At 39.5% G+C, this 17,546-nt stretch overlaps 2 protein-coding genes across 11 annotated transcripts in view; one reads left to right on the forward strand and one right to left on the reverse strand.

Annotated features, from left to right (window-relative positions):
• Window positions 1–17,546, reverse strand: part of LOC149463234 (uncharacterized) — a 300,678-nt gene that overhangs the window by 113,689 nt on the left and 169,443 nt on the right. The gene's annotated exons all lie outside the window — the stretch shown is intronic.
• Window positions 11,353–17,546, forward strand: part of LEKR1 (leucine, glutamate and lysine rich 1) — a 208,692-nt gene continuing 202,498 nt past the window's right edge. Inside the window, exons 1-2 of the mRNA XM_089675392.1 lie at window positions 11,353–11,438; window positions 16,605–16,819. Coding sequence (XP_089531518.1) covers window positions 11,391–11,438; window positions 16,605–16,819 — 263 coding nt within the window. The 5' untranslated portion in view covers window positions 11,353–11,390. The remainder of the gene's footprint in view (window positions 11,439–16,604; window positions 16,820–17,546) is intronic.

Here is a 17,546-nt window from a genome sequence, read left to right on the forward strand (position 1 = left end):
CATTTTTTTACCTGCAAAAAAATGTTAATTTATTATTTTTTGTAAAAAGGTGAACTTATCCTTTAAAACTTAAGGAGGCTAGACCATGGGCATTGGGAGCAAAAAAGGTCCCGACATCAGTGAGAATAAACAATGCCCCATGTTTGGTGTCAGTGGTAGGATTAGCGCACCATCATTGGTTTCATTGGGGGGTAATTGTGCCCCATCTTTGGTGTCATTGGGAGGAATTGTGCCCCTTCATTAGTGTCAGTGGGAGAGAATTATTTCCTATTTTTGGTATCAGTGGATGAAAATAGTGCCCCAGGGGCCATATAAAAACAATCAAAGGGCCATATCTGGTCCCCGGGCCACGGTTTGGAGACCACTACCCTAGCCCTAAACAATAATTTAACTCGATCAATCTGGGGGCAGCCCCACTGCAAGTGAGCATTTCTTTTTTCCCCACCGATGGGCTTTAAAGCAAGCTCATTTTTACGGTACTTAAAAGGTGCTGCCAAAGTTTCACTTCTAGGATCCCAGGACCACCAAAAAAATAAATATGGTGGATGGAAGGACATCAAGGAATATTCATTCCCCAAAGTTATCTGCAGTGTGTGAACACTGAGCACTTCTCGGCTAAGAGTGGGTACCATATTTTTTCGCCGTTTCACTGGTACAGACAGTTTTTAGGCCTGACCTGTTTGCATCTATTTAACCACTTCAATACCGGGGACTCATACCCCCTTCCTGCCCAGGCCAATTTTCAGCTTTCAGCACTGTCGCACTTTGAATGACAATTTTGCGATCATGCAACACTGCACCCATATGAAATTTTTATAATTTTTTATCACACAAATAGAGCTTTCTTTTGGTGGTATTTAATAACTACTGAATTTTTTATTTTTTGCTAAATAAAACAAAAAACACCTGAAACTTTTTAAAAAATGCACTTTTCTTAGTTTCTGTTAAAAATTTTGCAAATAAATAACATTTGTTCATAAATTTAGGTCAAAATGTATTCTGCTACATTTCTTTGGTGAAAATAATAATAATTGCATTTGTATTTTTTTTTCCAAATGTTTCTATTATTTTTTTTTATTTTTTATTAAATTTTTTCTTTTTTTTACTATTTTATTTTTCATCACACTGTGACCAAAGCAATACAATGTTACCATAGTAACATTGAATTACTCTGGGCAAGTGATTAGGATTTTTTTTTCTTTTAAACACATCATGATTGCTAATGCCAATGTATTTCATTGATATTTGCAATCATTGTTACTGAATGAAACTGATTCATTAAGTCTTTTGTTGTGATTAGCTGTGATTGGGCAAAGCTGATCACATGATACAGATGGGCTGTGATTGGCCCTGTCTGTATCATGTGACTGCCTTGACCAGTCACAGCTAACAACATAATTGTGTACAATGGATGGCATGACAGGAAGCCATCCATTGTATACAATTGTCATGTGATCTGCTGTGATTGGTCACAGCGGTCACATGACACTGGCAACAGACCGGTGTAGTGATATGTCATCGGCCGTGTCCCGTGGACACAGCCAGTAACAGATTGCACAGCTGCACGGTCCCGTGAGCAGCTCGTTTTGACAGGACGTCATATGACGCCCAGTCACAATAGCGAGTGTCCCGCCTGGCCGTCAATCTGCTATAGGCCTGGCGGGAAGGTGTTAAAGCAGAACTAACGTTTTTCTGTCTCAGACTGCAAGCAGGCAGGCTCTTTATTGCAGAAGAGACATGCAATGTCTCTACCTACACCTACCTTCCTGTTCACAGCAATCTCCAGCATGAAACTGAGCTGCGCATGTGTCCGCACAGTCCCTGTGTACCGGGATGACTGATGTGCAGGAGTGACGTCATCCTGTGCAGGTCAATGAAGATGGCTGAAGACTGGCACCAAGAAAAAGCTGCCGGCGAAGGACAGAGCCTTTAAAGGAAAGGTAAGTTTAGCTCTGCTTTAATTTACCCAACCTTATCTTTTATATTGTACATATTTGGGATTATATTGTGTTTGTGTGTACTAAATTTCCTTCTAGTGTAGCCTTTGACTGAAAATTTAAATTTGATAAAAAAATTGCACAAATATCGTGCAACATAAAAGATTGCAACTACTAGCTTTTAGGCTCAGGTTAACACTGCTGTGACTTGGGATCTGACTTGTGAGACCCCAAGTCGCATGACATGTTAAATCCCATGTTAGTCAATGAGAGCTGTCTTAATTAGCACTACTGAAGTCACTCCGACCGTAGAAAAGGTTCCTGTGCTACTTCAAATTGACTTCTGTCCGACTTGTGCCCATAGACTTTAATGGAACTCACCTCCAAGTCGGATTCTCATCTATCAAAAAATAAATGGTGAGCGCAAGACAAAAAAGGAAAAAGTAAAGCAGCTAGCACAACGTGGCAAACCCTCTGTCTCCACCAACACAAAACACTATAATATCAATGTGCAGCACTAATAAAAATGTGTGTTATAATCAATGATGACCAGTGTGATAGTAAAAGAGAAAGGAAACATCATAAAAAAGAAATAGGGAATTGTGAATACTCCAATGAAGAAACAAAATGGATGGTATAACAAATAAAAATATATCAGTTCTCTAAATATCATAATAGTCCCAAAAATAGTGATGTGATCAAATCAACAAAATGTAGTGACTTCTGTGACTTCCGTACTGCACCTCCACCATAATGCACTCACCAGAAGTAAGTAGCAGGCAAGCCCAGAGCGGAATGACACTAAGCAGTGTTCCTGCTTGTTCCTCCTGCTGGTGACCCTATTGAAGGTGGGATCTCTCCAGAAGCCAGAGATACACAAAATGCACAATCTAAAGTAGAGTAGCCAAGTCTCCATCATCAGCCCATGGTGAACCAAGGAAAAGGATTCCTCCTAGAGGGCAAGCTCATAGACCGAGCAAAGATGGCCACTGGACCATCACGTGGACGCAGTGGTGTGACCTCAGCACGTAGGCTCCTCACTGATGCGTTTTGTGCGCACGCACGTTCTCAAAGAGATCCATCTCTATAGATGGATCCTCATCTATATTGATGTGATTTGGATCCGACATTACAGGAAGATTACCTAGGCATTTCCTGAAAGTTGCTCCAAAGTCGCTTCAAAGTAGTACAGAGTTGCTTCAAAGTAGTACTCAAGTCGCCTGGCAAAGTTGCATTGTAAGTCGTGCAACTTTCAGGTCGCAGTAGTGTGAACCAAGACTTAAGCCTACAGGGCCTCTGCTTTCTAAAGATGTAGATATCTGATGCCCAGAATTGGGAATCCATATGCCCAGATGCCGGTCATATTTTAAATCAAGCTAACTATATTTTCACCAGATTCTGATTTGTTTTTACATACAAATAAATATATTTAATTGCAGACATAATAAATACTTCTTTGTCTTAGCACTGATGCACCACACTCTGTTACAGTCGTCAAATTTAAGTCTGGTGTGTCTGGAATATGCGTGCCAGTAAGAATTGATTTTCACAAAGTACAAGGGGACATTGGCATTCTGTCAATGACTGCAGTAACCATGGGGATTTCTCACTCCGTCTAGAACTGTGTAAAAGCCATTTATCTGATGGACTTTAGGAAATGTTATCCTGGAAGAACTGTGTCATCATTAGTACTTTGTAATTTGAATGTTTCTCACCAGCAAAGCAAAGTTGACTGTATTTTATGTTTATTCAGATGGAATGATAGGAGACATTAAGGCCTTCCATCTGTTTGTTCTGACTTGAACATAGTGACCCTTGTATAGCTGTTGGGGCTGTTATCAGCAGGTGTTCAGCAAAATTCTTTAGGCTGGTGTTTAATGCGCTAGTTTGTTCAAAAGTCATCCTTCATGCCACGGTACATGTAAGTTGTCTGCATTATCGTTCATATTATAAAGATGGAAGTGCAGCTAAAGAGGAACTCTAGTCAAGTGAAATGAACCTGCTATCAATTCTTACTTCTTTCAAAGTCACGCATATGACTGCTTTAACTTGACAGCAAGACCTCATTATTCTTACCTATGTCTGGATATATTCTCACGACCCCAATGCGATTTGTAATTACACATTGTGACGGGAGCCACTTTGGGTGGGGGGCCCATGGAACCCAGCTCATTTTAGAGAGGTGGGGAGACCCCTGTCTCAGATCCCCATATCCCTATTATGTGTAAGTCACCCTGTGTCTGTGAGGGGTACAGGATGATCTGTCCTAATATTGTGTGGGCTTTGTTATGTGGCTGCATCCCATTGTTCTATTGTCTGTCTGGTTTTGAAGCAAACTATTATGGGATGTATGTGTTTATGTGTATTAGCGTAGTGGGGGGGGTCTCCAGCAGCCCTCCCTCCTGATGAGACTGTCTGCTGATGTAAAGTTTGAATACTTGTGTGTCTCTTGTTACTAAATGTATGCAGGGAGGGGGGCTTGTCTCCTGAGTGTATATATCTTGTATCTGTGTTCAGATAAACTAGTCTACCTCCTGGTTCACTTCAAGACTGGTGTCGTCTAGTCTTGTATGGTCGGCTGTGGTGCCTGTTGTATGTGTTCGGACGGGGAAGCGGTATTCTAACGGAAGTACCAAGTGCAGTCTGAGTCGGTTCCATTACACACATCTTTCAGATTGTTTTTCCTGTGATGTTCCGCTGGCCCTTGGACCCAATCTAGCATTTACTAAATAAAATGTAGCTTGAAACACGGCTTCCCTAGGCCTGTATTTCTGTGTTTTTTGCTACAAACTGGGCAAGTACTAGAAATGTGCATGACAGAAAAATTTGTTTTGTTTCATTTCGGATTCATTCATTAAGTTAATCATTGTTTTGTCACATTTCCTTGTGCTAGAATGGTTCGCTTTCAGAATTCTTTTTGTATATTCAGATTTATTTCATATATTCTTTATTTTCAAATTGATTAGAAATTCAAATTCGAAATTCAGATTTCAAATTTCAGAAGACAGCTATATTTGTTCTATTTTATTCAATTTTTTCGAATCTGTTATTTCCTATTATATTCTTTTATTTTCTATTCTATTTTATCCTTTTCTTTTATACTCTGTTTCCTTTCTATTCTTTTATAGTTTATTCTATTCTTTTGGTTTCTATTCCATTTTATTATTTTCTATTTTATTCTATTCTTTTCTGATTTATTCTATTCTATTTTTTTCTATTATATTCCTTTATTTTCTGTCTATTCTATTCTGTTTTGTTCAGCAGCCTAAGTAGGGATCATCCTCTTATTTCACTATAATACCTTACTGTATGTATTGCAATATGTTTCCAATTCCAATTCATTTGTTTTTATAGAATTTATTTTGGATTCATTGAACTTTGGTACTATTGTGATTCAGAAATTCGAATACATCCGAATCTTTGAATAATGAAAATTTCACCCACATTTCAATTCGTAGGGAAATGAACCACACATGTCTAACCAGCACAAGCCTGACATCTAGTTTATACTATCTCAATGCAGATAAAAAAACACCTGTAGCTTACATTAAGTGAAAAAGGCACCCAGTTTACATTGTGTACTATAAAAGTGTAAAGCAAAAACATCCTCCCTCATCTGTCACTTTATTTTTACAGTATCATTAAAGTGTTACTAAACCCACAACAGTAAAATCAATCACTCACTGTGGAACCTAAGGGGTTAATCCCCTGCATTGTGTAAAAACGCTGTTTGATTCTGAATTCTCTGATCCTCCCCTTCTTCCAGTGTCCCCCTCTTATTTCCTGATAAGACATATGGTGTGGAGTCACTCTGCACATGCTCAGTTTGGTGTGTATTGTTAAAGAGGTTTTTTTTTTTCCGGGGGGGGGGGGGGAGAGTGCATGTGATCAGCACAGAGCCAATCAGCACTGTCCAGACAGAGGTCAGGGGTTCTGCATCCTTCTAAAGCAAAACGAAGACTCCTCCTACAAGCTTTAACATGTGCTCTGCTGGACACTGATAGAAGTCACAAGAGTGCTCTAACTGCTGATGAGAAAAGGTATTTAGCAGTTTATATTTACTAAAATAATTACACTTCCATGTTCTGTGTACTGTGGGAGACCAGATATAGTGAATGCAGGGTCCTGGGTTTAGTAACACATTAAAGAAAAGGTTAACATCACAAAAACTTCCTCCAGATCCATTCCGGATGCATTTTTGCATGCACTTTTTTAATGCTTTTTTGATGCATTCCAGTGCTTTTTTTCCTCCTTTTTTCATTCATTAGAATTGCAAAATCTTTTTTTTCTTTTTTTCATCAAGACCATGCTTTCCTTTGCTTCCTTTTTTGCTTCGTTTTTGATGCTTTTTACTGCGTTCCACTACAATTCTGTGCAGGAAAAAAGCGGCATGTTCTACTTTTTTTTTTCTGGAACTGAAACGCACTGGAATGCACTGCACTGCTGTGAACTATAACATTGGAACCACTGCAATGCATGTGGTGTGAACAGACCCTAAAAGGGAATTTTCAGGTCTTCCTTGGGACTACATATGTGGCAGCTAAGCTCCCCCATGTCTGTTCTCAGAACCACACCACTCCCTAATGGTTTATTCTGTCAGAGAATACATGCGATGACCTGTGAGTTCCTAAACGTTTCCCATGGGCCAATTCCCAGGCTCTTACTGACTAATGACTTCATTCAGCAGGATGTGTTCTGATTTATCTTGAATTACAGTGTATCAGAAAACATCTTGCCTATAGGGAGTTAAAAGCTAAAGTGATTTTGACCTAAATTGGCTTTTTCACAATTTTCTACTTGCACTTTCCAATAGAAAAGTTTCATGTGTTAATGCTGAACTAAAGTTCAGTGTAATGTACATAACAAGGCCACTACTGCAACTTTTAAGACATCAAAAATGGAGCCATGTGGTAGAGAACAATAGTCATCATGGCTGGCCAATGGCCAGGCCCCAATCCAGAAGAAGTGTAGGCCAAGATGGCACAACAAAAAGAATGGACCTTTCAGTGCTGGAGGAAGTGAGTCTGATGAGAACTTATGAACCACGACCAGATTTAGTTCTGGTCTTAAAGTGGAGCTCCAGGCCCCCCCCCCCCCAAAAAAAAAAACAAAAACTAAAATTCAGCAGCTAAAAATACTGTAGCTGCTGACTTTTATTATAAGGACACTTACCCTTCCAGGGATCCAGCAATGTCCTCACTTGTGCCGATTCTTCAGTCGGCTCCTGGTGCATTCGCCGGCATCATAAGTAAGGGAAACTGGCAGTGAAGCCTTGAGAACAAAGAACATCCAGTCGGCTGCACTCCAAACAATCCACTTTATTGAAGCCGTTCTTTGTTCTCATCTATGCAGCACGCGGGCTGGGCTTGCACCTACAGGAGTAGTTGTGCTTGGAGATTGAGAGTCTCTCTACCTTGAGCAGTGGTAAACATATATGGCAGTGAAGCCTTGCAGTTTTACAGACGTTTTTCTACTGCGCATGCGCTAAGCACACTGCGCTCTGTGAATGTTCTAGCAGTCTTTTGGGACCTGTGAAGTGTCCCAGAAGGTTGCAGATTGTTGGGGTGCATCTGACCTGAAGTGTTGGTGGGTACCTGTCAAAACCAAGTACCCACTCCCCCATCTCCCCTCCAAAAAGTGTCAAATGTGGTGCTGGGGGGGGGGGATGCAAACAAGTAAAACTTTTGGGAGATGTTCCGCTTTAATATCAGCTGTTCTCTTTGATGTATCAAGGAATATTATCACTTCATAATATTTGTGAAGCTCACCCTTTTTATGTGATTAACAAGGCCTGCTGTGCCATACTAGGGCAGCTTGTTTCCTTTTTAAGAAATCTGGTTTTATAGCACTGAGATAACTGCCACGTCATAGGCTGTCTGTGGACATTGAGAGAAACATATAGAAAACAAGAGGCAACCAGTATGAGTCATGCACTTTATGCAGCCTAAGACTGTATGTGTTGGTAGTAAGAGGAAGGAGTTTGCGTGAGTTCCTAACACATGCCCACCAGCAGTCCAATACATCTGGCCTGGATGAGAAACCAAATAGTTCAATACACATAAGTGCTTAGGAAAGCCTTTGCTTTGTGCCGTGGTGCTTTCTGAGGGTGCTGACTCTGCAGGTTCTGTTTACTTTTGCTGTTCACCAGATGCAGTGCAGATGTTGGATGTGGGTTACATCCATCGTTCTTACTGGCTACAACTACAGAGTTACCACTTATGTTGTGTTCAATAAAAATATTTAAATATATTATTTTACATTGAACCAGGATAGGCACCAGAAGCTGTCTTGATATCGGTCTCCTGTAATCCCAATGCTTCCATGGCAAGAGGGATGGAATGCATCCTCAACCAGTGAGGCTAAACAGTAGATTCTTGTGCCAGGATCATGACGTTAGTATCTTTTGTGCAGGAAGGATTGGCCTTCATTGTAGAGGATCTAAGCATAGCAATGGTGAATATACTTACAGTCAGGTCCATAAATATTGGGACATCGACACAATTCAAACATTTTTGGTTCTATACACCACCACAATGGATTTGAAATGAAACAAACAAGATGTGCTTTAACTGCAGACTGTCAGCTTTAATTTGAGGGTATTTACATCCAAATCAGGTGAACGGTGTAGGAATTACAACAGTTTGCATATGTGCCTCCCACTTGTTAAGGGACCAAAAGTAATGGGACAGAATAATAATCATAAATCAAACTTTCACTTTTTAATACTTGGTTGCAAATGCTTTGCAGTCAATTACAGCCTGAAGTCTGGAATGCATAGACATCACCAGACGCTGGGTTTCATCCCTGGTGATGCTCTGCCAGGCCTCTACTGCAACTGTCTTCAGTTCCTGCTTGTTCTTGGGGCAATTTCCCTTCAGTTTTTTCTTCAGCAAGTGAAATGCATGCTCAATTGGATTCAGGTCAGGTGATTGACTTGGCCATTGCATAACATTCCACTTCTTTCCCTTAAAAAACTCTTTGGTTGCTTTTGCAGTATGCTTTGGGTCATTGTCCATCTGCACTGTGAAGCGTCCAATGAGTTGTGAAGCATTTGGCTGAATATGAGCAGATAATATTGCCTGAAACACTTCACAATTCATCCGGCTGCTTCTGTCAGCAGTCACATCATCAATAAATACAAGAGAAGCAGTTCCATTGGCAGCCATACATGCCCACGCCATGACACTACCTCCACCATGCTTCACTGATGAGGTGGTATGCTTAGGATCATGAGCAGTTCCTTTCCTTCTCCATACTCTTCTCTTCCCATCACTCTGGTACAAGTTGATCTCGGTCTCATCTGTCCATAGGATGTTCCAGAACTGTGAAGGCTTTTTTAGATGTCGTTTGGCAAACTCTAATCTGGCCTTCCTGTTTTTGAGGCTCACCAATGGTTTCCATCTTGTGGTGAACCCTCTGTATTCACTCTGGTGAAGTCTTCTCTTGATTGTTGACTTTGACACACATACACCTACCTCCTGGAGAGTGTTTTTGATCTGGCCAACTGTTGTGAAAGGTGTTTTCTTCACCAGGGAAAGAATTCTTCGGTCATCCACCACAGTTGTTTTCCGTGGTCTTCCGGGTCTTTTGGTGTTGCTGAGCTCACCGGTGCGTTCCTTCTTTTTAAGAATGTTCCAAACAGTTGTTTTGGCCACGCCTAATGTTTTTGCTATCTCTCTGATGGGTTTGTTTTGTTTTTTCAGCCTAATGATGGCTTCACTGATAGTGACAGCTCTTTGGATCTCATCTTGAGAGTTGACAGCAACAGATTCCAAATGCAAATAGCACACTTGAAATGAACTCTGGACCTTTTATCTGCTCATTGTAATTGGGATAATGAGGGAATAACACACACCTGGCCATGGAACAGCTGAGAAGCCAATTGTCCCATTACTTTTGGTCCCTTAACAAGTGGGAGGCACATATGCAAACTGTTGTAATTCCTACACCGTTCACCTGATTTGGATGTAAACACCCTCAAATTAAAGCTGACAGTCTGCAGTTAAATCACATCTTGTTCGTTTCATTTCAAATCCATTGTGGTGGTGTATAGAGCCAAAAATTGTAGAATTGTGTCGGTGTCCCAATATTTATGGACCTGACTGTACATTAGTGAGGTTTCGTGTGTGTAAAAAGAGGGGTGGGTAGGGTATTTCTCTCTTTTTTAGTAGTTCTCAGCCAAAAGATACCAGTGCCAAACTCCTAATGTTGATGGCTAATGTAATGCCAGGGAGGGCTATTCTGTTCCTTCAGAGTCTAAACATCATCATTATGTACTTATTTTCCTTAAAGTGTTATTAAACCCAAATTCAAAGATGTAATATATTGCAGCTTACCAATCATTAGATGTGGTGGTTGCATTCATTTTTTTAGGATCTACAGTATGCACCTGGTGAATGGCCAGTAACAAACCTCTTGTATTATAGTGCACCCACTCTGGATGGCACATTTGGACTGCTACATTGTTATTCTGGTGGGAAGGGGGTTTTAGATGTACTAGAAGATTTAGATACACTAACAAATTGAAGCCAAACTCCAACTAACACTTTATAACCAGTTAAGGACCACCCTATAGCAGATGTACTGCTACATGGTGGCCACTCTGTGCAAAATCACGTATATATACGTGATGTTGCACTGGCTGGTTTAGGGGGCGCGCCTGCTCCTGTGCTTTGTCACAGCTGAAGTGATCAGCGTGTGACGGCCAATGGATTACCACCGGCACATGCTGATCAGTGAGGAGCTGAGCTGTGTCCTGTCAGTGGCAATATGCTGTGTTTTGTTTACTGCAAAGCAGGGAATAAAATCCAGCACATTACCTGGTAAAAAACACTACAGTGTGGAAACTTAAACACTGGTTAGCACACAGTTAATTCTTTGATCGCCCTAGATGTGTAACCTCTTCCCATCCAGTTCCATTAGGACAGTGACCGTGTATATTTTTAGTACTGATCACTGTATTAGTGTCACTGGTTCCCACAAAGTGTCAGTTAGTGTCAGACTGTCTGCCGCTATATCGCAGTCCTGCTGTAAGTCGCTGATTGTTGCCATTACTAGTATACAAAAAAAAATTCCAGTATATATACTATCGCAAATATATGCTTATTGGGATTTTATTTTACCAAAAATATGTAACAGAATACATATTGGACTAAATTTCTGAAGAAATTTGATATTTAAAATGTTTTTATTGGATATGTTTTATAGCAGAAAGTAAAAACGTATATTTTTTTTTCAAAATTGTAGATCTTTAATGTCTCCGAGATATATAATTTGTATTTTACTGTATATGCATTATTGATTTTTTTTAGGCATTGTCTGAGTAATCTGATTTCATTAGAATAGGAGAAAGCTTTATAAAATACAAATTTCAATCTGCTTGATTCAGCCTACAATTCTAACCTAATTGTTTGTCTCTAGATTGCAGGTTCACTTGAAGAATAGCTTAACAGCATGGAAAAACATACGCCTGTGCATCCATTACCAGAGGAAATTCAGATGGTAATACATTAAAGGGCATTTATACTTTAGCTATACATTCTTCTAATCCCGCCTTTTACTTTTTAACAGTTAAAAGATTAAAGATTAGAGTTAAAGCCCAATTAAGCCCTGAGTTTAAATCGGATAAATACATTCCAGATGCATCAAAACAAATGGTGTTCAAAGTTTGGAATCAGAGATTTGATTTCTTTAGAAAGCAGCCACAGGCTGAGTAGTAAAACCTGCCCTTGCCAGCAGCTTCAGAGTGGGGTGCTTGCTGTCTTTTAGAGAGGTGTGGCAAACCCCTACTTAGTTAGACCCAGAGCTCTCTATTTAGCAGTGAGCGTGAGCTTTGCTGATTGCAGAGACATAAGTCTGACTCTGTAAGAGACATGTAAGACCTCTGTAGTGAGCTCATCGCTTCCCCATAAGGGTCCCACCTTGCAGCTTTTGGCAGGGTACAGGTGCTTCTACTGAAACTGTGGCTGCCTTACAAAGTAAATGATTTTTAAGGCTTTACACACCCTTTGTTTTGATGCACGTGGATTGTGTTTAGCTGATTTAAACTTGGGGTTGAATTGGGCTTTAAGGGATAAGTTCACCTTTACACAAAAAATAATAAATGCACATTTTTTTGCAGGTAAAAAAATGTGCATTTATTATTTTTTTGTGTTAGTAGCCTCTAAAGCAGGGGTGTCAAACTGGCGGCCCTCCAGGTGTTCCCATCATGCCTCTACCTTTAGGAGTCATTCTTGTAACTGTCAATCTTGCAATGCCTCATGGGACTTGTAGTTTGGCAACAGCTGGAGGGCTGCTATTTGACACCTGTGCTCTAAAGCATTGCACCAGCGATGCCATGCAGGTCTCCTGCAGACTGTCAATGTATCTGTTTGCTTGTACATCCTGTACAAGCAAGCCAATACTTCTGACAAGAAGAATCAATGAACTATCACAGCACTCACAGTGCCATGGTAGTTCATTGAGGACTACAAGCCGAAAGTCGCTAAGTCTGTGTGGACCTGTAGTCGATTCATTCACAGAGGAACACATAACATGCTCCCAAAGGTGAACTTATCCTTAAAGGTTCAGGTTTCTACTTAGTAAGGGTTTCATGTTATTATTCACCATTCGCCCCCATCTGGGGGTACCGTATCTCTTTGTGTTTTTTCTGTTTGTCAGATCTAAACATCATAGATAAGCTGAAGACCTACCATCTTGTGCTTTCTTGTCAGCTTGCAAAACAAGAGGTTCCCCTTACTGCCGCTTTTCCCAACTACCTATAATTATCTTCTTTTCGCTCCCCACTGCGAATAGATTGTCTGGGAAAACATGCATTTTCCAATAACTGTTTGGCTTCCGCAAGCAAAGAGAGGAAGCCCTATGTCCTGGTCATGGCTGATGACTTTCTGCCTGCCCCTATTTGATAGTAGTGGGTGGCTCTGTAACCATTATTAAGCACCAGTGCTGTAATTTGATAGGAAAGGAAGTTAGTATGCCGACAACTGAAAGTAGCAGTTAGGCCTTTTTGAATGGCGGTGGAGTGAAGGGAAATTTTATTCAGCTTGGTAGGGCAGCAGTTAAGTGATCCTCTTGGTTTTGCACTGAATGGGCAAAGCAAAGATTCACTTTACATTGTTCTGAATTTAAAGGATGAAACCTTATAGATTGCTATGGGCCCACCAAGTTCAAAATTTCTCTCAGCATGATTAATGATAATCTTCCCACATTGCTTATGCTTTTAGTTATGCATATTTTTAAATTGAAGAAAGGAAATTCTAATTTCTTGTACAGTATATTAATATATGGTTCAAAAAAGTGTTGTTATTGTGACCAGTGGGGCAAAAGTTAAATGTATTGTCTGAAACAAATTCTACCAACTTTAGTTTGGTGACTTTTGCCTGGGCTACGTTTACTTGCCATTTTTATTTTTTTTTACAAAATCACTGGTTTTCCCATTAACTTCATATTTTTCCTTATTGTTAATTTCCAACTATGACTATTTGAATCTCCACTTTTCTTTTTATTAAACCAATCTCTGTTGTTGGTTTATTTCTTCGAATTAAGCATTTTCCTCATTGATGACAATTTTGAAGCTTTCTCAGTGTGCATCTTTGAGGTTTTATAAAGGATTTTTTGAAAGCATGCACAAGCTCCAGACTTGAGCAAATGGAGGACTGCTTGTTCGTAGTCCATGTGGCCCTGAAGGATCCTCCAGTTATGACACTAGTGTTGTTTTCTTCAGCTAAGGATCAGTGACTTCCATACTTTTTCATATACAACATTAAAACTTAAAGTGCAAAATCACTTTTGATCACTTCAAGAATTTGAGCTTAGTCCTCAAGGTCTACTCTCAGCTGTTTGTAAATATATATTCTTTACTCAGCTGTATAGAACCTGTTTGTTAGTTTTTTCTTTTTTACACTTCTTATCCCCAAGACAGCCAAAGGGTTTTTTTTTTTTTTTTAGGGATGCATGCTGCATGCCTGAAACTGAGATTAAAAATTAACTTTTGGGCCACCCTAATATACATGTCACTGGTTCTCCAAGTGTAACGAGAAACTCAATGAAAAAACTGTTTCGTTTTTTTTAAAAGACCGCACAGTGTTAACATTAATTTTAGCTTTTGGATCAGTGCATTGGATTATATATTCTGGAACGGACAGTTCAGTAGAAGTGTACTTATTTGAAAAAGTGGCAGCGCACGTACACTGTGTTCCTCTAATGATAACCTCTCATAACAGCTCATGTTGTCCCCTATTTTCAATAAAGTCAACAATGGTTTTCATGTTTAATCCCGCGGCATTCATCTTTTGCGTTTTCGGAATAGCAGATCATATATCCATCGTTCCCGGGTACATTTTGTATTTTTCCATTAACAAAAGGCAAGTAAATAACAAAAATCGTTTGGCTGTAAATGCAGGTTCATCCCAGGGACCAGAGGCATTTTATAATGTCTCCATAAGCAAAGACTGGAACAAATAGCTTCAAAACAAAAAAACCTCTTATGTTACAGAAGTTTCTCTAATTGAAAAGTTTCTCTTTTCGATTTGTTGTAAAATAAAGATAGACCTAAAGTGACGCGCTACACAGTGAACCTGGCTGAATGTTGTTTTGTTCATACTATTCTGTATAGATGATCTTTGGTTTTTGTAATTACTAAACATTTTAGGCTTTCTGTGTATCTTTATTAAGCTATCTGCTACTTATTTTATCTACTTATCTACTATTTTTCTAATCGTGATTACAGTGCCTTGAAAAAGTATTCAAACCCCTTGAAATTTTCCATATTTTGTCATGTTACAACCAAAAACATACATTTGGGGGGGGGGGGGATTTTATGTGATAGACCAACACAAAGTGGCATATAATTGTAAAGTGGAAGGAAAATGATAAATGGTTTTCAATATTTTTTACAAATAAATATCTGAAAAGTGTGTCATGCATTTGTATTCAGCCCCCCTGAATCAATACTTTGTAGAACCACCTTTTGCTGCAATTACAGCTCAAGCTCTGTCAGATTGGATGGAGAGTGTCTGTGAACAGCAATTTTCAAGTCTTGCAACAGGTTCTCAATTGGATTTAGGTCTAGACTTTGACTGGGCCATTCTAACACATGAATATGCTTTGATCTAAACCATTCCATTGTAGCTCTGGCTGTATATTTAAGGTCATCGTCCTGCTGGAAGGTAGACCTCCACCCCAGTCTCAAGTCTTTTGCAGACTCTAACAGGTTTTCTGCTAAGATTGCCCTGTATTTGTCTCCATCCATCTTCCCATCAACTCTGACCAGCTTCCCTAACCCTGCTGAAGAAAAGCATCCCTACAACATGATGCTGCCACCACCATGTTTCATAGTGGGGATGGTGTGTTCAGTGTGCAGTGTTAATTTTCACATAGCATTTTGATTTTAGGCCAGAAAGTTCAATTTTGGTCCCTTCTGACTAGAGCACCTTCTTCCACGTTTGCTGTGTCCTCCATATGGTTTCCCGCAAACTGCAAACGGGACTTCTTATGGCTTTCTTTCAACAATGGCTTACATCTTGTCACTCTTTCATAAAGGCCAGATTTATGAAGTACACAACTAATAGTTGTCCAATTGACAGATTCTCCCACCTCTCTCCCAGCTCCTCCAGAGTTACCATGGGCCTCTTGGCTGCTTTTCTGATTAATGCTGTCCTTGCCCGGCCTGTCAGTTTAGGTGGACGGCCATGTCTTGGTAGGTCTGCAGTTCTGCCATACTCTTTCCATTTTTGAATGATGGATTGAACAGTGCTCAGTGAGATGTTCAAAGCTTGGGATAGGTTTTTATAACCTAACCCTGCTTTAAACTTCTCCACAACTTTATCTCTTCTCTGTTGGCTGGGTTCCTTGGCATTCATGATGCTGTTTGTTCACTAATGTTCTCTAATAAACTTCTGAGGGCTTCACAGAACAGCTGTATTTATACTGAGATACTAAATTATATACAGGTGGTCTCTTCTTAATTAGGTGACTTTTGAAGGCAAATGATTCCACTAGATTTTAGTTAGAGGTATCAGAGTAAAGGGGGCAGAATACAAATGCATGCCACACTTTTCAGATATTTATTTGTAAAAAATGTTGAAAACCAGTTATCATTTTTCTTCCACTTCACAATTACATGCCACTTTGTGTTGGTCTATCAATTAATACTTTTTTCAAGGCACTGTAAATCTTTGGAGGAATAATGAACGGTGTTAACCCCCCACCCTCACCCCCCATGCACTAAGAAAGCAAAATTCATTCATCCATATTCATTTCTCATTCTTCGGCCTTACCCAAAAGATTTGTCACCCACATTGTACTGGACTATTACAAAGCAAGACTATACTTGTACTAGACTGTACAATGCACAGAGCATTCAGTACTCATATCAACTTTCTAGAATCTATCTTACACTATCATGGCTTCAGTATGGTGAAATCTGATTGGTTACAATTAATTATTGGTATATGCACTTTGTGTTTTACTCATTCCACTGTTTGTTATTATTATTATTAATAATAATAATAATAATAATAATAATAATAATAATAATTGTGTTTTACTCCTTCCACTTTTTATTTAATACGCTAGATAGTATATAATTACCTCTACAGTTATCTCTTCAGTTTTGCCCTGTTGCTCACTGTGATGTTTTGACTATTCATTCCTTTCTCTGTCACCCAGATGCCCCGGGATGAGACCGTCTGCAAATACTGCGGTGTCAGTTATCTAATACTGCATGAGTTCAAGCTTTTGGAAGACAAAGTGAAGGCTTTGGAAAAAGAACTGCAGTTCTATCAGACAAGTGTGGAGCGCGAGAAACAACTTCAAGAAGAACTTCACTCTCTCAGCCAAGAGCATGAACAAAGCAAGGCTGACAGCAAGTCCAAAACCCAAAGGTCAGAACACGCTCTTTATTTTTATTTTTTAATTTGAACACACTCATTATTGTAGTTCAAAGCAAAAATGTGGAAAAATATCAGTTCAGTAGCCTGCCAAGAGCAGACTGTCAGTTGGCGCTTACAGCTGAATACATGCAAGTTTGTTAATTAAATCTTTTTTACCACCCATCCCTTCCAGGCTAATATATAGTAGTCACAAAGTCTCAATATAGCAAAAGCTATTGTGCTGTGTGTCTGAGTGAGAAAAGGTCACTGGATCTTCTATGGCACAATGCCGAACACATGGCAAAGGGAATTAAACACTAGTTCGATATTGCTTTATTGACGGATATTTAGTGTTGTGTGAGTAATGCACTAATGGATATGCTGAATTCAGCCACCATGTGCACTTGTACTTCACAAATTTTAATCCTGTTTTCCAAAAGATACTTCATTGGAAATTGATTTGAAATAATTTAGAGTGACATGTTGATGCATTCCAGAATTCATGCAAAAACATTGTGTGGCTGCATTAGAAGTGAATTGTTTTCATTAACAGTTTTTCACTTGTGGAGGCAGTTGAATTTAATTTTCTAGTTGCTGTGGGTTACAACTCTGTGATGCACCTGTCTTTATAAATGTTATGTCACTATTGAACTGTATTCATTACTTCACATTTCTTCACTTAACCCTGTCTCAGGATATTCACCGTGGGAGCTGTGTTACTATTGCAACACTGGGCACC

The sequence above is a fragment of the Staurois parvus genome, unplaced genomic scaffold (assembly GCF_062004578.1).
Source record: "Staurois parvus isolate SC_StPar_1 unplaced genomic scaffold, SC_StPar_1.0 ptg000155l, whole genome shotgun sequence".
NCBI lineage: Eukaryota > Metazoa > Chordata > Amphibia > Anura > Ranidae > Staurois > Staurois parvus.